Here is a 16,135-nt window from a genome sequence, read left to right on the forward strand (position 1 = left end):
AAACATAGGATGGTTGAGTATGTAAGATTAGAAAAGCTTGTACTTGTCATAACATAATATGCTATGTCTACTTTTATAATAGAATCGATTAAGAATTATCTGCAGATTGTACATGTCCAGGTCTAGCAAAACATCGCCCTCTAGCGTCATAATGGCAACATTGTTGAATACGTTATCAAGTCTGCGAGGTTGTAAAACGCATGCGCGGAAGTTTAACGTCTTGCAAATTTCAAACTTTGGCGGCGGGTTAAAAAAAAATCAGACGAGAAAATACAATACAAGAAAAGGATATAACTAAAACGTGCAAAGATGACGAGCACACTGAAAGGTATTACCCTGAAAGGAAGCGCTGAGCTTGTGGCCGAGTTTTTCTGTAAGTATTTCACCGACTATTTTGGCCGCTTTTGCGACTGATCAAAAAGGAAAGGCATGCAACTTGAACATGGCGATGGTTTTCTCTGCGGAAGCTAGCTAACTAACATTGTTTACAACCATCGCATCCGTATTTTCCATGACGATAAGTAATATATTTATGTCCTTACATGTGAGTTTGCTACGCTAATAGATACATACGTTTGTTATTTTGCACCTTCATGCATGATTGAGACAACAATATTCTTACTAGTTAGCTAGCTAATAATAATATAATAATATGCCATTTAGCAGACGCTTTCATCCAAAGCGACTTACAGTCGTGCGTGCATACATTTTTGTGTATGGGTGGTCCCGGGGATCGAACCCACTACCTTGGCGTTACAAGCGCCGTGCTCTACCAGCTGAGCTACAGAGGACCTAGTCCGTGGTCGTAACTTAGTTAACCTATTTCTGTCCCTTGGCTTCAGCATTCGGTATCAACAGCATCCTGTACCAGCGAGGGATCTACCCTCCGGAGACGTTCTCCCGAGTCACCCAGTATGACATGAGCCTTCAACTCACCACTGACACACAGCTGAAAAACTACCTGACCAACGTGGTATCACAGCTCAAAGGTACAGTATGAAATAAACTCAATGTAATGTAGCACATGCGCAGAACGTTATAATATATGGGGGGCGGGGGACAGGACAGCCATCTGTGTATTCAAACAAGATACAGGACTTTAGAGGACGACTATCTGGCCTATGCTGCAGTCACTTGTGTGGCTATTAGCCCTGTGTGTTATTTCTCACAATTTGACAAGATCAAATGAGGTGTCATATTTCACAACTTGGTGTGTTGATTTTCACCATTTTTATCAATGTGTTACCAGTATGTCTGTTTCCAGTGGTGTAAAGTACTTAAGTAAAAGTACTTTAACCTACTACTTAAGTAGTTTTTTTGGGGTATCTGTACTTTACTACTTATATTTTTGACAACTTTTACTTTTACTCCACTACATTCCTAAAAATAATGTACTTTTTACTCCATACATTTTCCCTGACACCAAAAAGTACTCATTACATTTCAAATACTCAGGCAGGACAGCAATATGGTCCAATTCACACACCTATCAATATAATGCGTTGTCATCCCTACTGCCTCTGATCTGGCGGACTCACTAAACACAAATACTGTGTTTGTAAATAATGTCTGAGTGTTGGAGTGTGCCCCTGGCTGACCATAAATAAATAAAAAAACAAGAAAATCGTGCCATCTGGTTTGCTTAATATAAGGAATTTTATGAATAGTATTTACTTTAACTTTGTACTTTTACTCAAGTATGACAATTGAGTACTTTTTCCACCACTGTACTTAAGTACATTTAAAACCAGATACTTTTAGACTATTACTCAAGTACTATTTTACTGGGTGACTTTCACTTTTACTTGAGTCATTTTCTATGAAGGTATCTTTTTACTTTTACTCAAGTATGAAAACTTAGTACTTTTTCCACCACTATCTGTTTCTACTGTAGTTGGGTGTGCAAATTGCAGAGTGGCTGTTTGAATAAATTGTCTTTGTATTGCAGAGTGGCTGTTTGACTGACTTGTGTCTCTGTATTGCAGAGTGGCTGTTTGAATAAATTGTCTTTGTATTGCAGAGTGGCTGTTTGAATAAATTGTCTTTGTATTGCAGAGTGGCTGTTTGAATAAATTGTCTTTGTATTGCAGAGTGGCTGTTTGACTGACTTGTGTCTTTGTATTGCAGAGTGGCTGTTTGACTGACTTGTGTCTTTGTATTGCAGAGTGGCTGTTTGACTGCACAGTGCAGAAGCTGGTTCTTGTGATCACATGTTTGGAGACCAATGAGGTGCTGGAGCGGTGGCAGTTTGACATTGAGTGTGACAAGAGTGCCAAGGAGATCAGGTACTGTAGGATATGCCAGCAGTGGACCTGACTACCACACACACACACACATACACACACACACACACACACACACACACACAAATACCCACATTCACACCACTACTTAGAACATTGCGGACTATTTGTAGCATTTTAGTGCTTTTCCTAACCAGCTCAATCGTAACACGAAGTCATACTTGAGAGTGAGGGTACTTTTTATGAAGATGGTCAGTTTATGCCCTTTGAGTATGATGTTGCATTTGATATTTCAGTAGTTTCCAATGTCGACTTATCCTAACACGCCAGACCAATAGTTCAACATGGTTTGACTTTGAGAATAACTGTGAAAGCCTTTTTGTGTCTCTTCTCTCAGCGCTCCCAGGGAGAAGTCCATCAAATCCATCCAGGATGAGATTCGCTCAGTCATCCGACAGATCACTGCCACTGTCACCTTCCTACCCCTGCTGGAGTCTTCCTGTGAGTAGTGTGTGTGTGTGTGTGTGTGTGTGTGTGTGTGTGTGTGTGTGTGTGTGTGTGTGTGTGTGTGTGTGTGTGTGTGTGTGTGTGTGTGTGTGTGTGTGTGTGTGTGTGTGTGTGTGTGTGTGTGTGTGTGTGTGTGTGTGTGAGAACCAGTGTTTCCATTGGCCGTTAATTGCCTGCTAAAGCCGACACATTGTGGCTCAGCAAATATCCTGATGAAAATAAAGACATTTTATAAATCACTTTTGCTATGCAGAGAGGTTGGTTCAGGTTGTCTTTCAATCAAATTATATCTCTACTCTGCCTGCCTGTCTGTCTTGAGCTCATTGTATCAACTGGTACCGGCCCGCAAATGTTCCCGTGTCAGTGACAGACAGTTGTATGCACGCGGGAAGTGTTCCCTGCAACTGGGTCCTGGACTTCCTGAAGGGCTGCTCCCAGGTGGTGAAGGTAGGAAACAACACCTCCACTTCGCTGATCCTCAACACTGGGGCCACACAAGGGATGCGTGCTCAGCCCCCTCCTGTACTCCCTGTTCACCCATGACTGCGTGGCCAAACACGCCTCCAACTCAATCATCAAGTTTGCAGGCGACACAACAGTAGTAGGCTTGATTACCAACAATGACGAGACAGTCTACAGGGAGGAGGTGAGGGCTCTGTGTCACTCAATGTCAACAAAACAAAGGAGATGATTGTGGACTTCAGGAAACAGCAGAGGGTGCATCCCCCTATCCATATCGACGGGACTGCAGTGGAGAAGGTGGAAAGCTTCAAGTTCCTTGGTGTATACATCACTGACAAACTGAAATGGTCCACCCACAGAGACCGTGTGGTGAAGGAGGCGCAACAGCCTCTTCAACCTCAGGAGGCTGAAGAATTTTGGCTTGGCACCTAAAACCCTCACACATTTTTACAGATGCACAATTGAGAGCATCCTGTCGGGCTGTATCACCGCCTGGTACGGCAACTGCACCGCCTGGGCTCTCCAGAGGGTGGTGCGGTCTGCCGAACGCATTACCGGGGGCAAACTACCTGCCCTCCAGGACACCTACAGCACCTGATGTCACAGGAAGGCCAAAAAGTTAATCAAGGACATCAACCGCCCAAGCCACTGCCTGTTCACCCCGCTATCATCCAGAAAGCGAGGTCAGTACAGGTGCATCAAAGCTGGGACAGAGAGACAGAAACAGTTTCTATCTCAAGGCCATCAGACTGTTAAATAGCCATCACTAGCACATTAGAGGCTGCTGCTGCCTATTGAAATCACTGGCCACTTGAAGAAATGGAACACTAGTCACTTTAATAATGTTTATATATCTTGCATTACTCATCTCATATGTATATACTGTATTCTATAATATTCTACTGTATCTTAGTCCATGCCGCTCTGTCATTGCTCGTCCATATATGTATATATTCTTAATTCCATTCCTTACTTAGACTTGTGTGTATTGGGTATATGTTGTGAAATTGTTAGATATTACTTGTTAGATATTAATGCACTGTCGGAGCTAGAAGCACAAGCAGTTCGCTACACCCGCAATAACATCTGCTAAACACGTGTATGTGACAAATAAAATTTGATTTGATTTTTTTGTGCCTTTTTTCAAATCCACCAAGGAGGATTATTTAGATTAAGCAATTTTGCTTCCCTCCTCTTCCTATAAATCAAGCTAGTTAGTTTACTCGCTACTGTACCAAGGATGGAGGCATATACAAGTGGGAAAATAAATAGACACAAACAAAGGATATTGACAAGCCAGATAGAGGGAGACGTGTATTGTGCAAGAAGCCAATGTTCACTTGGTAGGCTCATTCCTCTGTGCATAATTTCTAAAGGGTATTAATTTTCATCAGTCACTTACAGCTGGTGTTTATGGTGACTTCATTCAAATGAGTTTATATTTTGTCTTCTAAAATCTGATCTGACATTTGACCGGCACATATTTTTCCTAACAGAAATGTTCCTGATTATCCTTGATTAACACCTGAAATTTGACCCCTCTCCCCAGGTGCCTTTGACCTCCTCGTTTACACCGACAAGGACCTGGAGGTGCCCGACAAATGGGAGGAGTCGGGCCCCCAGATAATCGACCAATCGGAGGAGGTTCGTCTGCGCTCCTTCACCACCTCTATCCACAAGGTCAACAGCATGGTGGCCTACAAGAGGGCCGACTCAGCCTAGAACCTAGAACCTTGACCTCTAACCTACTACCCCCTGTACATAGTTACCTCTCATTGTCTCCTCTTCCCTGCAGAATACAATGGGCACATTGGAGATTGACTACAACTGATCTACAAATCATAATCCGTAGTAATTTAGGATTCAATGTGATTTTGTAGGTCAGTCTGCAGTGGCTGACCGCAATCTCAAATGCGCACAATGGCTTGAAAAACTAAATATTACACTTCCCTTTCCTACCTCTGCCACGCATGTCTCTCTCCCTCTCTCTCGTTAAATCTTTCTTTACATGTCTAGTCCAAAATATACCGGTTAGTCTGTCCTGTCTCTTTCTGTGTTTCGCCTTGTTCTTCCTGGCTCACTGCTTTGATGTCAATATTGTCACTGATCCCTTTTGGTACAATGCATTTACTTTCCTTTTGAACTTTACCTTTTCATCCAGTTCTGAGCCTCACTGTTTTAGAAGCTAGTGGTTTATGTGTTGTATTTTTAAGAAATATTCCCAAAATATATGAACGTATCCATTTGATCATCCTCAAGTCTTGTCTGTGTTTTACCACTGCGATTGACCAGGTGGTGGCGACATAACATATATTTAGACCAGTGTGATGTTATATCCAAAGTTTGCACAGATGACCGAGCACATAGAAAAGAAGCAGTGTCCTTTTAATGGGATGTACCATTCAACAAGAACAGGAGGGGGGGGAACCATATAGATAGAATCTAGATTGTATTTCTATAGGGGAAACCCTTTCTGCATGTCATATTACCTCAGCCTCCACTAACAACCAACAGGTCCTGTCATGTCACTTGACTATACTGTGGCTGTACATGGTCATCTTTTAAAGGTGCAGTAGTCTTCACATGCAACACACAGGTCTATCATTGATGGAGAAGCAACACATTATCATCTGTTCTGACAAATCAGACACCAAAGCATTGTGGAATTGGAACCAGAAAAGCGACTCACCTCATTTTTTTTTTTAAAGCACAGGAACAGGTGTACAAGTACACAGTTACGGAGACTTCTTTAAGTACACAATAAAACCACAGAAACGACAGTGGTCCTCAGAGTGACCGCGTACATCTACAAATAGAAAAGTGCTGCAGTTTGGACAAGGTTAAGTCAAATGTGAGTTTCTCATGTGAATGACAGTGATGCAGTGCACGTATCTGTACCTGATAACTACTATAGTATATTATGATGTGTGAATGATCTGTGCATCAGAGGAGGCTGGTGGGAGGAGCTATAGGAGGATGGGCTCATTGTAATGGCTGGAATAGAATGGAGTTAAACATGTGGTTTCTATGTGTTTGATGTGTTTGATACCGTTCCATTAATTATATTCCAGCCATTACAATGAGACGGTCCTCCTGTAGCTCCTCCCACCTGCCGCCTCTGCTGTACATACAAACGGCTTATTTTGGAAATGTGAATCACACCTATCATGTCACAGGATGGCAGTGGAATCTTCTAGAACACACGTCAAGTCTTTGGATCCTTTAAAATTTACAAAGTTCAAATAATAACACAACGTGTAAAAATACACGGGTGAATGGACAGGCTAGTAAAGATTTCAAAGCAGACATTTGGTAATAAAACTTTTTTTTAAATCTAAAAGACGTGTGTGCTCAACATGAAACTGACCTTACAGTATAGAAATCGAATAAATATATAAAACAAATAAATATGCAATAGTTAAGACGAGTGACTGTTACAAAAGATGAAAGTTCTCTCAAAACCTTTGTATTGTGAGTTTGTGGTGTGTGAGTTCGCGCTGGTATTACTAACAAGCTACTTATTGTGGTGCTGTACGGTGTGTAGAAAGTAAGTTGTATCTATACTAAGACCTGGGTTCAAATAGTATTTGTAATCTATCATTGAGCTTGCCTGGTGCAATGGAACGAATGCAATAGTCCAAAAGAAGTACAAATCTATCTGGCACTCTAGGCAGGCTCAAAATATTTGAGAGATTTCAAATACTATTTGAACCCAGGTCTGTCTGTTCTCTGGTGGCATATTGATTGATTGGTGCTCAGTAGGCCGATAGTAGCCACACACACACCACTTGTTTCTCCTCTTCAGTGATCTTCCCTTCCTCAGACCGTTAGAGATATAATATAGTGACTCCTCCTTCATGTAGCAAGTTGACTTTGTGCAAAAAAAAGAAAGAAAAAAAAGACTATGGTAATAAATATAGCTTAGTGTTGATGTCGCCTTCTCAGGGGGGTGGAGGGATGGCGTGATAGTAGGGACGGAGGAGAGACGTTAAACAGGTCTACACCGCTCCGTTGAAGAAGCGTTTGTCGTCCTGTTCAGCCAGAATCTTCCATTTCTGTCTGTTCTTCTGGCAGCCCTCGAGTAGTGGGGAACAGGATTCAGACATACCGGCCAGGGTCTGATGGACAGAGAGAGAGAGAAAGAGAGAGTATGACAGAATGAGAGAGTACCTTCATTGTGTCAATGTCATACATTAACATTTAAACATTTACGTAATTTAGCAGACGCTCTTATCCAGAGCGACTTACAGTAGTGAGTGCATACATTTTCATCGAACCCACAACCCTGGCGTTGCAAGCGCCATGCTCTACCAGCAGAGCTACACGGGACTATACATGCTATATGGCCAATAAAATGTTTCCTAAACATGACTAATAAAGACCAATCAATCATTTCATAGCCTCACCTCATACAGCTGTGTACAGATGGTATCGATGAACGACACCTGCATGCTCGGAATCTTATCCTGCTTTTCCCGATTCATCAGATCCTAGGAAAGAAAACCAACTTTACAAAACCAACTTCAGTCCAAATCTAATTTGCTCCCACATTGATATGTGGCTTTACTTGCCAACTAGTAAAAACCTGGCTTTGCACAAAGCCAACATGTGCACATGCCAAGATATTAAAATCAGATATTACAAATCAGAATCTTGGAGCCTTGTAATTACATTTCACAAACCCTGATTTTCAATGGCAATGGATCAACCGCAGCAGTGTAAAAGTGTAAGTAAAGATGGTAGGGAACAGAAGAGGTGCTTACTATTGGCTCAATGTTGAGTTCTTGTCTCTCCTTGTCCCCTTGCTCAAAGAACTCTGTAGCTACTAACTCGGCTATCTGCAAGAGAAGATGGAAAGAGACCAGAAAGACAGAAAGAAACGGAGCTCTTAAAAGTGCCTCAAAGTGGAATGTTGTTTCAATTGGGTAAAGGACAAATTGGATTTGTAACCTTGTAGTCTTTCAACAGCCACAGTCTGTTCGACTACAACCCTATGATTGTATCTGAATAAATACTTAAGCCAATCTGTTGTCCAGGGTTTTTAAATATTCATGTCTTTTGCAGATATCTATGAATTTCAATGTCGGTGTTTCCATGAATGTGATATGAGCAGGTTGAGAGGGGGTTCAGGTTGGATAGGCAGCCTCCTGTTATGTGAAAAAGAAAAAAACGTATCCACTGCCAATTGTATCAGATACCCCGCAATAGTGCTCAGTATCCTACAAAGTATTCCCTGACATTTGTAACATGGGAATGAGAGAAAAGAGAGAGAGAAAGTTCTGCTAACTGAGCAGCAACCATACTGCGTTGATGGACTCTTTCTCTTTACAAAGGATAAATGAAGACTGACTACAGCTTCGGGTTACCAATCAAGGAAGTGTGTGTGTGTGTGTGTGTGGTAGCCATCTGCAGAACACTGATTGGAGCTGTGTAATCAAGACTAGAGAGCCGGAAGGGGGGTTCAGCTGAGGAACGGAGAGAACGCGGGGGAGAAGAGGAGAGAAGGAGAAGACACATTTTTGTACACAGCTTGGCTGATGTAGTATCCGCTCTAATAATAAGATCTACTGAGCTCAACAAAAAACGTTGTATGTGTGTGAAAGAGACTTTGTGTTTGTTGGTGTATGTGTGTGTGTGTGTGCACAGATTTCCTATGTGTGTGTGAATTGCATTGTGTGTGTGTGTGTCTTCTGGAGGTGCAGAGGTACTCACTAGCTCTGTCAGTTATGTATGTATTATGTGAGGACCTGAGGAGAGGATAGGTCTAGAGATGTGTCTGGTTCAAGAACCGGGTTCTGGTTCTACAACTGTTTCTGGTTCTAGAGCTGTGTCAGGGTCTAGAACAGGTTTCTGGTTCTACAACTGTTTCTGGTTCTAGAGCTGTTTCTGGTTCTAGAGCTGTGTCTGGGTCTATAGCTGTGTCTGGGTCTAGAACAGGTTTCTGGTTCTACAACTGTTTCTGGTTCTAGAGCTGTGTCAGGGTCTCGAGCTGTGTCTGGGTCTAGAACAGGTTTCTGGTTCTACAACTGTGTCTGGTTCTAGAGCTGTGTCAGGGTCTCGAGCTGTGTCTGGGTCTAGAACAGGTTTCTGGTTCTACAACTGTGTCTGGTTCTAGAGCTGTGTCAGGGTCTAGAGCTGTGTCTGGGTCTAGAACAGGTTTCTGGTTCTACAACTGTCTGGTTCTAGAGCTGTTTCTGGTTCTAGAACAGGTTTCTGATTCTACAACTGTGTCTGGTTCTAGAACTGTGTGTGTCTATCCTCCTCTAAGAAGAGTTCTAGAGCTCTTTGATCACACACACACACACACACACACACACACACACACACACACACACACGGTTAGAGGCTTGTCTGAACCTCTCCTTCCATTGCACCTAGGGAGCTTGATGAGGAACAGGAGGTAGAGACTTGCACAGGGGAGTTGAAGTGACACGGGGAATAGAAGAAAGAGAACATAATCTAAGGAGGGAAAAGAAAAGGGAGGGGTACTCAAAAAGGAGGAGAATGGTGAGAGGGAAACGTTTTGAAAGAACATCAAAGGAGATAGCAGCAACAAGAACACAGTTGAGTTTATGAAGTGAGTCTTGAGTCTAGTGAACGTGATCCCACTTTTCACTTACCCTCTTCTGTACTGGCCAGGGCTTGGTAATGGCAGAGATGTCACAGGCAGTCATCAACATTGACCTACAAGGGGTGACACACCAGCATATTGTTGGACAAGTCGGGCAAGAGAGTGGGTAAAGTTGAGCCATTTTTTACATTCAGCATCACTCCATCAAGGGAAATACAGTGGGGAGAACAAGTATTTGATACACTGCCGATTTTGCAGGTTTTCCTACTTACAAAGCATGTAGAGGTCTGTAATTATGATAGGTACACTTCAACTGTGAGAGACGGAATCTAAAGCAAAAATCCAGAAAATCACATTGTATGATTTTTAAGTAATTAATTTGCATTTTATTGCATGACATAAGTATTTGATCACCTACCAACCAGTAAGAATTCCGGCTCTCACAGACCTGTTAGTTTTTCTTTAAGAAGCCCTCCTGTTCTCCACTCATTACCTGTATTAACTGCACCTGTTTGAACTCGTTACCTGTATAAAAGACACCTGTCCACACACTCAATCAAACAGACTCCAACTTCTCCACAATGGCCAAGACCAGAGAGCTGTGTAAGGACATCAGGGATAAAATTGTAGACCTGCACAAGGCTGAGATGGCCTACAGGACAATAGGCAAGCACCTTGGTGAGAAGGCAACAACTGTTGGCGCAATTATTAGAAAATGGAAGAAGTTCAAGATGGGGGTCAATCACCATCGGTCTGGGGCTCCATGCAAGATCTCACCTTGTGGGGCATCAATGATCATGAGGAAGGTGAGGGATCAGCCCAGAACTACACGGCAAGACCTGGTCAATGACCTGAAGAGAGCTGGGACCACAGTCTCAAAGAAAACCATTAGTAACACACTACGCCGTCATGGATTAAAATCCTGCAGCGCACGCAAGGTCCCCCTGCTCAAGCCAGCGCATGTCCAGGCCCGTCTGAAGTTTGCCAATGACCATCTGGATGATCCAGAGGAGGAATGGGAGAAGGTCATGTGGTCTGATGAGAGAAAAATCGAGCTTTTTGGTCTAAACTCCACTCACCGTGTTTGGAGGAAGAAGAAGGATGAGTACAACCCCAAGAACACCATCCCAACCGTGAAGCATGGAGGTGGAAACATCATTCTTTGGGGATGCTTTTCTGCAAAGGGGACAGGACGACTGCACCGTATTGAGGGGAGGATGGATGGGGCCATGTGTCGCGAGATCTTGGCCAACAACCTCCTTCCCTCAGTAAGAGCATTGAAGATGGGTCGTGGCTGGGTCTTCCAGCATGACAACGACCCGAAACACACAGCCAGGGCAACTAAGGAGTGGCGCCGTAAGAAGCATCTCAAGGTCCTGGAGTGACCTAGCCAGTCTCCAGACCTGAACCCAATAGAACATATTTGGAGGGAGCTGAAAGTCCGTATTGCCCAGCGACAGCCCCGAAACCTGAAGGATCTGGAGAAAGTCTGTATGGAGTGGGCCAAAATCCCTGCTGCAGTGTGTGCAAACCTGGTCAAGACCTACAGGAAACGTATGATCTCTGTAATTGCAAACAAAGGTTTCTGTACCAAATATAAAGTTCTGCTTTTCTGATGTATCAAATACTTATGTCATGCAATAAAATGCAAATTAATTACTTAAAAATCATACAATGTGATTTTCTGGATTTTTGTTTTAGATTCCGTCTCTCACAGTTGAAGTGTACCTATGATAACAATTACAGACCTCTACATGCTTTGTAAGTAGGAAAACCTGCAAAATCGGCAGTGTATCAAATACTTGTTCTCCCCACTGTATAGTATTGTTTCTAGCAAAGATATCTACATATCTTTCAGCATGTGGAAATAATCAGAATTAATGTAAACATGACAGTTTTGAAAACATAGCTTGTCCCAAAAAGGTGGTCTCTTGGCACAATTTACCCCGGGTATGGGGTGTGTTGAGCCACGGGACAGGGTAAGTTAAGCCTCCTACACATTTCTGTACTGAATGAAATATTACCACTACCTTTTTAAAACCATGTCTATCTTTATTTCCCAAACACAATTCAACACAATCACAATCGTTGTGTTGTCTTTTAATCATTTTAAGCATATTTTAGCACGGGCTTAACACCTAACAAACACTTTGTACTTTTTTAACCCTAGGATGCATATGCCGGGTCAAAATGACCCGGTCTAATTATTTTTTTTTGCTGTATTGATCCCCCCCCCAAAAAATGTAATCATCTAATATACCAGGAATTCCTTAAATAATGTGTCTTTAATGTTCCAACATCCTAATTTTGTTGTTTAATTTCTTATTTGGGTCAAATATGACCCGTATGTATTTAATTTACATTTACATTTGAGTCATTTAGCAGACGCTCTTATCCAGAGCCACTTACAGTTAGTGAGTGCATAAATAAAAATAAATCACTGCATTGCACTCATCAAACTGACCTTTCTTTTTGCTACAACAATACAATCAATGTAATGAATAAGTATTTATTAAATATCTTGTTTTTAATGTTCATTAACCACCGTTTTCCTTTCTCCTTTTTAACTCATTGATTAAAATGAGTTTCATAAGGAGGCTCATAAGAATGTTGCCAGATATACAACCAAAATGGTTTTACAGATGCTGGATGAGGAAGCCATTGGTGCCTCTTACTTAGAATCTGAGGTATCCAATTCAGATGACACAGACTGTGCCTGTGGGTCAAGTTGGAGATGTGGATGCACCTGGTAGTCCAGCTGTCCTAGAGGATTCTACAGGTGGGGAGGACTCCTCTGAGGAAGAGAGTGAAAACCAGTCAAATAGACTGAGTAAAAAGGGGTCTTACTGTAGTGAACATCCCCACCACTAAAGGCAGGACCAGAAGCCATAACATCCTGAGGAGCTGCCCAGGGCCTGTGCCGGGGTCAACAGTTGTGTCACCAAAAGATGCCTGGGAGCTGTTCATTAGTGACAACATCATTGAGGAGGTCCTAAAGTGTACAAATTTAGAAGGACGGAGAACAGTGACAGCAAAAGGGAAAGAGTGGAGAGAGGTCAACAAAGAGGAACTAAAGGCTTTTATTGGTTTAACCCTCCTCGCCGGCTTGGAGAAAAGCTGGGATGTCTCCACACGGGAGCTATTTTTGGATCCACTGCAGAATCCAATGTATAAGGCCACCATGTCGGTCGGAGGATATGAGGATATCCGTCGCTACCTGAGGCTTGATGACAAGAGGACCAGTGTTCAGAGAGGCAACGGACCACCTGTCAGCCTTCCAGTATGTGTGGGACCTTTTCCTAGAAAATTGTAGAGGACTGCATCACACTGGATGAGCAGGTTTCCTCCAGACGTGACGCTTGGCATTCTGGCCAAAGAGTTCAATCTTGGTTTCTTCAGACCAGAGAATCTTGTTTCTCATGATCTGAGAGTCCTTTAGGTGCCTTCTGGCAAACTCCAAGCGGGTTGTCATGTGCCTTTTACTGAGGAGTGGCTTCCGTCTGGCCACTCTACCATAAAGGCCTGATTGTTGGAGTGCTGCAGAGATGGTTGTCCTTCTGGAAGGTTCTCCCATCTCCACAGAGGAACTGAGGCAATGGAAATATGTTGGGTGATGAAAGAGAGCCATGCCACCACCACTAAGAGCAGCCAGGACCAGAAGAGGAAGAGGTGCCAGCTTTGCCCAAGTGCAAAGGATAGAAAAGTCAGCTGCTGGCGTTCTCAGTGCAACACACCCGTCTGCAAAGAGCACAGTCACATGCTTGTAGTTTGTAACTAATGCATGGACTAAGACAGCATAAGTAATGACACACACATTTTGTTCATTTTAGTGTTTATGTTTTCTAAATTCACAACTCTTAGTGTTGTCGTTTATATTGATGATGAACTTTAGATTTTCAAATAAATGTTTTGAAATATTATAAAACATGCTTAAAATTGTTTTATTTTGTTCTTCACACTAAAAGGTTGAATATGAAACTTTGATTGTAAGATTGATTGTAAGACAAATATGCTAATATTTTCAATAGCCGTTATGAATTTACATAATATGTTATCATTGAAATGTGTATAAAACTGTTGAAGAGCGACTAAAAACATTTCAAACAATAAAATAATTATTGAAAGGTCCAAATCATCACTCAAAATAATTATGTTCCACAAAATGGATAATATTTTAGACCCATATAAATAAAACACTGATATTACATTATCAGGTCATTTTGACCCGGCATATGCATTCAGACACACAACCAAGCTGTCCCCCAGGTGAATGGTGAAGATGTATATTGTATTGTGTTCACTAACCTCAGTAAGTCTTTATGGTAGTCATTGTCCCAGACAAACTGGCTGTTCTTGGTCAGTTCAAAGAACTCTCCTCTCCTCCTGAAAATATAGGCAGTTAATTTGATATCTGTTTATCTCCCCTTCTGTCTGCAGTCTAGTCATACGCCCACACTTCAGACAGGGAGAGAGAGAGAGAGAGAGAGAGAGAGAGAGAGAGAGAGAGAGAGAGAGAGAGAGAGAGAGAGAGAGAGAGAGAGAGAGAGAGAGAGAGAGAGAGAGAGAGAGAGAGAGAGAGAGAGAGAGAGAGAGAGAGAGAGAGAGAGAGAGAGAGGAGAGAGAGAGAGAGAGAGAGAGAGAGAGAGAGAGAGAGAGAGAGAGAGAGGAGAGAGAGAGAGAGAGAGAGAGAGAGAGAGAGAGAGAGAGAGAGAGAGAGAGAGAGAGAGAGAGAGAGAGAGAGAGAGAGAGAGAGAGAGAGAGAGAGAGAGAGAGAGAGGAGAGATTAGGAGATAAGGGGAGAGAGGTGTGAGGGGGAGGATAGAGAGAGATACAATCAATGACCATTTCAGTACATTATCACTAGATCTTCTAATGAATAGGCCAACTATGGGTACAACTTCCACCATGACATTTTCACAGCCCATCAAGCTGAATTGAAGTTCTAATGAAAACTCTGCATAAGATGTGACTTGAACAGTTCCCCTCTGTGCGCGTCCTAGCTGTGTGTGACATTGTACCTACTTCATGTACAGAGCCAGGTCCGTAGCCAGAATAGCCCTCTCGATCACCTTCAGAGTGGCCTTGTACTCATCCAGAGACAGGCTGCTTAGAATCTGATTCCCCTGGGGGGAGGGAGAGAGACAGAGAGAGGGAGGCAGGGGTTACAAATTATTGAGCTAGTTCTAATTTTATTTGTCACATGAAAAATTTGAAAATAAAATGAAAAATAATAACACAAGGAATAAATACACAATGAGTAACGATAACTTGGCTATATACAAGGGGGACCAGTACTGAGTCGATGTGCAGGGGTATGAGGAAATTGAGGTATTGGGGGCGGCAGGTAGCTTAGTGGGTAAGAGCGTTGTGCCAGTAACCGAAAGGTCGCTGGTTCTAATCCCCGAGCCGACTAGGTGAAAAATCTGTCGATGTGCCCTTGAGCAAGGCACTTAACCCTAATTGCTCCTGTAAGTCGCTCTGGATAAGAGCGTCTGCTAAATGACTAAAATGTAAATGTAAATGTAGGTAGATATGTACATATACATTAGGTAGGGATAAAGTGACTAGGCAACAAGATAGATTATAAACAGTAACAGCAGCGTATGTGATGAGTCAAAAGACATTACTGCAAAAAGGGTCAATGCAGATATTCCAGGTAGCTATTTAATTAACTATTTAGCAGTCTTATAACTTGGGGTAAAAGCTGTTCAGGGTCCTCTTGGTTTCAGACCTGCATCGGTACCCGCTTGCCGTGCGGTAGCAGAGAGAACAGTCTATGACTTGGGTGGCTGGAGTCGTAGAAAATGTGTAGGGCATTCCTCTGAAACCGCCTTGTATAGAGGTCCTGGTTGGCAGGAAGCTTGGCTCCAGTGATGTACTGGGCCGTACGCACTACCCTCTGTAGTGCCTTGCGGTAGGATGCCAAACAGCTGCCATACCACGCGGTGACACAGCCAGTCAAGATGCTCTCAATGGTGCAGCTTTAGCCATTTTTGAGGATCTGAGGGCCCATACAAAATCTTTTCAGCCTCCTGAGGGGGAAGAGGCGTTGTCATACCCTCGTCACAACTGTGTTGATGTGTTTGATACCATGATAGGTCCTTAGTGATGTGGACACTGAGGAACTTGAAGCTCTCGACCCGCCTCCACTACAGCCCCGTCGATATGGATGGGGCGTACTCCGGCCCTCCGTTTCCTGTAGTCCACGATCAGCTCCTTTGTCTTGCTGACGTTGAGGGAGAGGTTGTTGTCCTGGCACCACACTGCCAGGTCTCTGACCTCCTCCCTGTAGGCTGTCTCATCGTCGTCGGTGATCAGGACGATCGCCTCAGAGGGAGGTGTTTAATCCCAG

The 16,135-nt window shown here is 43.0% G+C and overlaps 2 protein-coding genes across 2 annotated transcripts in view; one reads left to right on the forward strand and one right to left on the reverse strand.

Moving 5' to 3' along the window:
* Positions 1-200: 200 nt before the first annotated feature.
* On the forward strand, positions 201-5,465 carry LOC311116387 (mitotic spindle assembly checkpoint protein MAD2A-like). The gene is made up of 5 exons (XM_084191465.1): positions 201-373; positions 843-989; positions 2,165-2,285; positions 2,641-2,744; positions 4,762-5,465. Exons 1-5 carry the CDS (start codon positions 310-312, stop codon positions 4,932-4,934), a joined length of 609 nt encoding a protein of 202 aa, XP_084047591.1. The 5' UTR covers positions 201-309; the 3' UTR covers positions 4,935-5,465.
* A 111-nt stretch (positions 5,466-5,576) lies between these two features.
* Positions 5,577-16,135, reverse strand: part of LOC311116388 (cGMP-specific 3',5'-cyclic phosphodiesterase-like) — a gene marked incomplete at its 5' end in the record, with an annotated part of 19,048 nt that continues 8,489 nt past the window's right edge. Inside the window, 6 exons of the mRNA XM_084191466.1 lie at positions 5,577-7,330; positions 7,619-7,702; positions 7,976-8,050; positions 9,833-9,896; positions 14,089-14,166; positions 14,806-14,906. Of these exons, the coding sequence (XP_084047592.1) occupies positions 7,211-7,330; positions 7,619-7,702; positions 7,976-8,050; positions 9,833-9,896; positions 14,089-14,166; positions 14,806-14,906 (522 nt within the window). The remainder of the gene's footprint in view (positions 7,331-7,618; positions 7,703-7,975; positions 8,051-9,832; positions 9,897-14,088; positions 14,167-14,805; positions 14,907-16,135) is intronic.

The sequence above is a fragment of the Coregonus lavaretus genome, assembly GCF_964263955.1.
Source record: "Coregonus lavaretus genome assembly, contig: HAP1_SCAFFOLD_524, whole genome shotgun sequence".
Lineage (NCBI taxonomy): Eukaryota > Metazoa > Chordata > Actinopteri > Salmoniformes > Salmonidae > Coregonus > Coregonus lavaretus.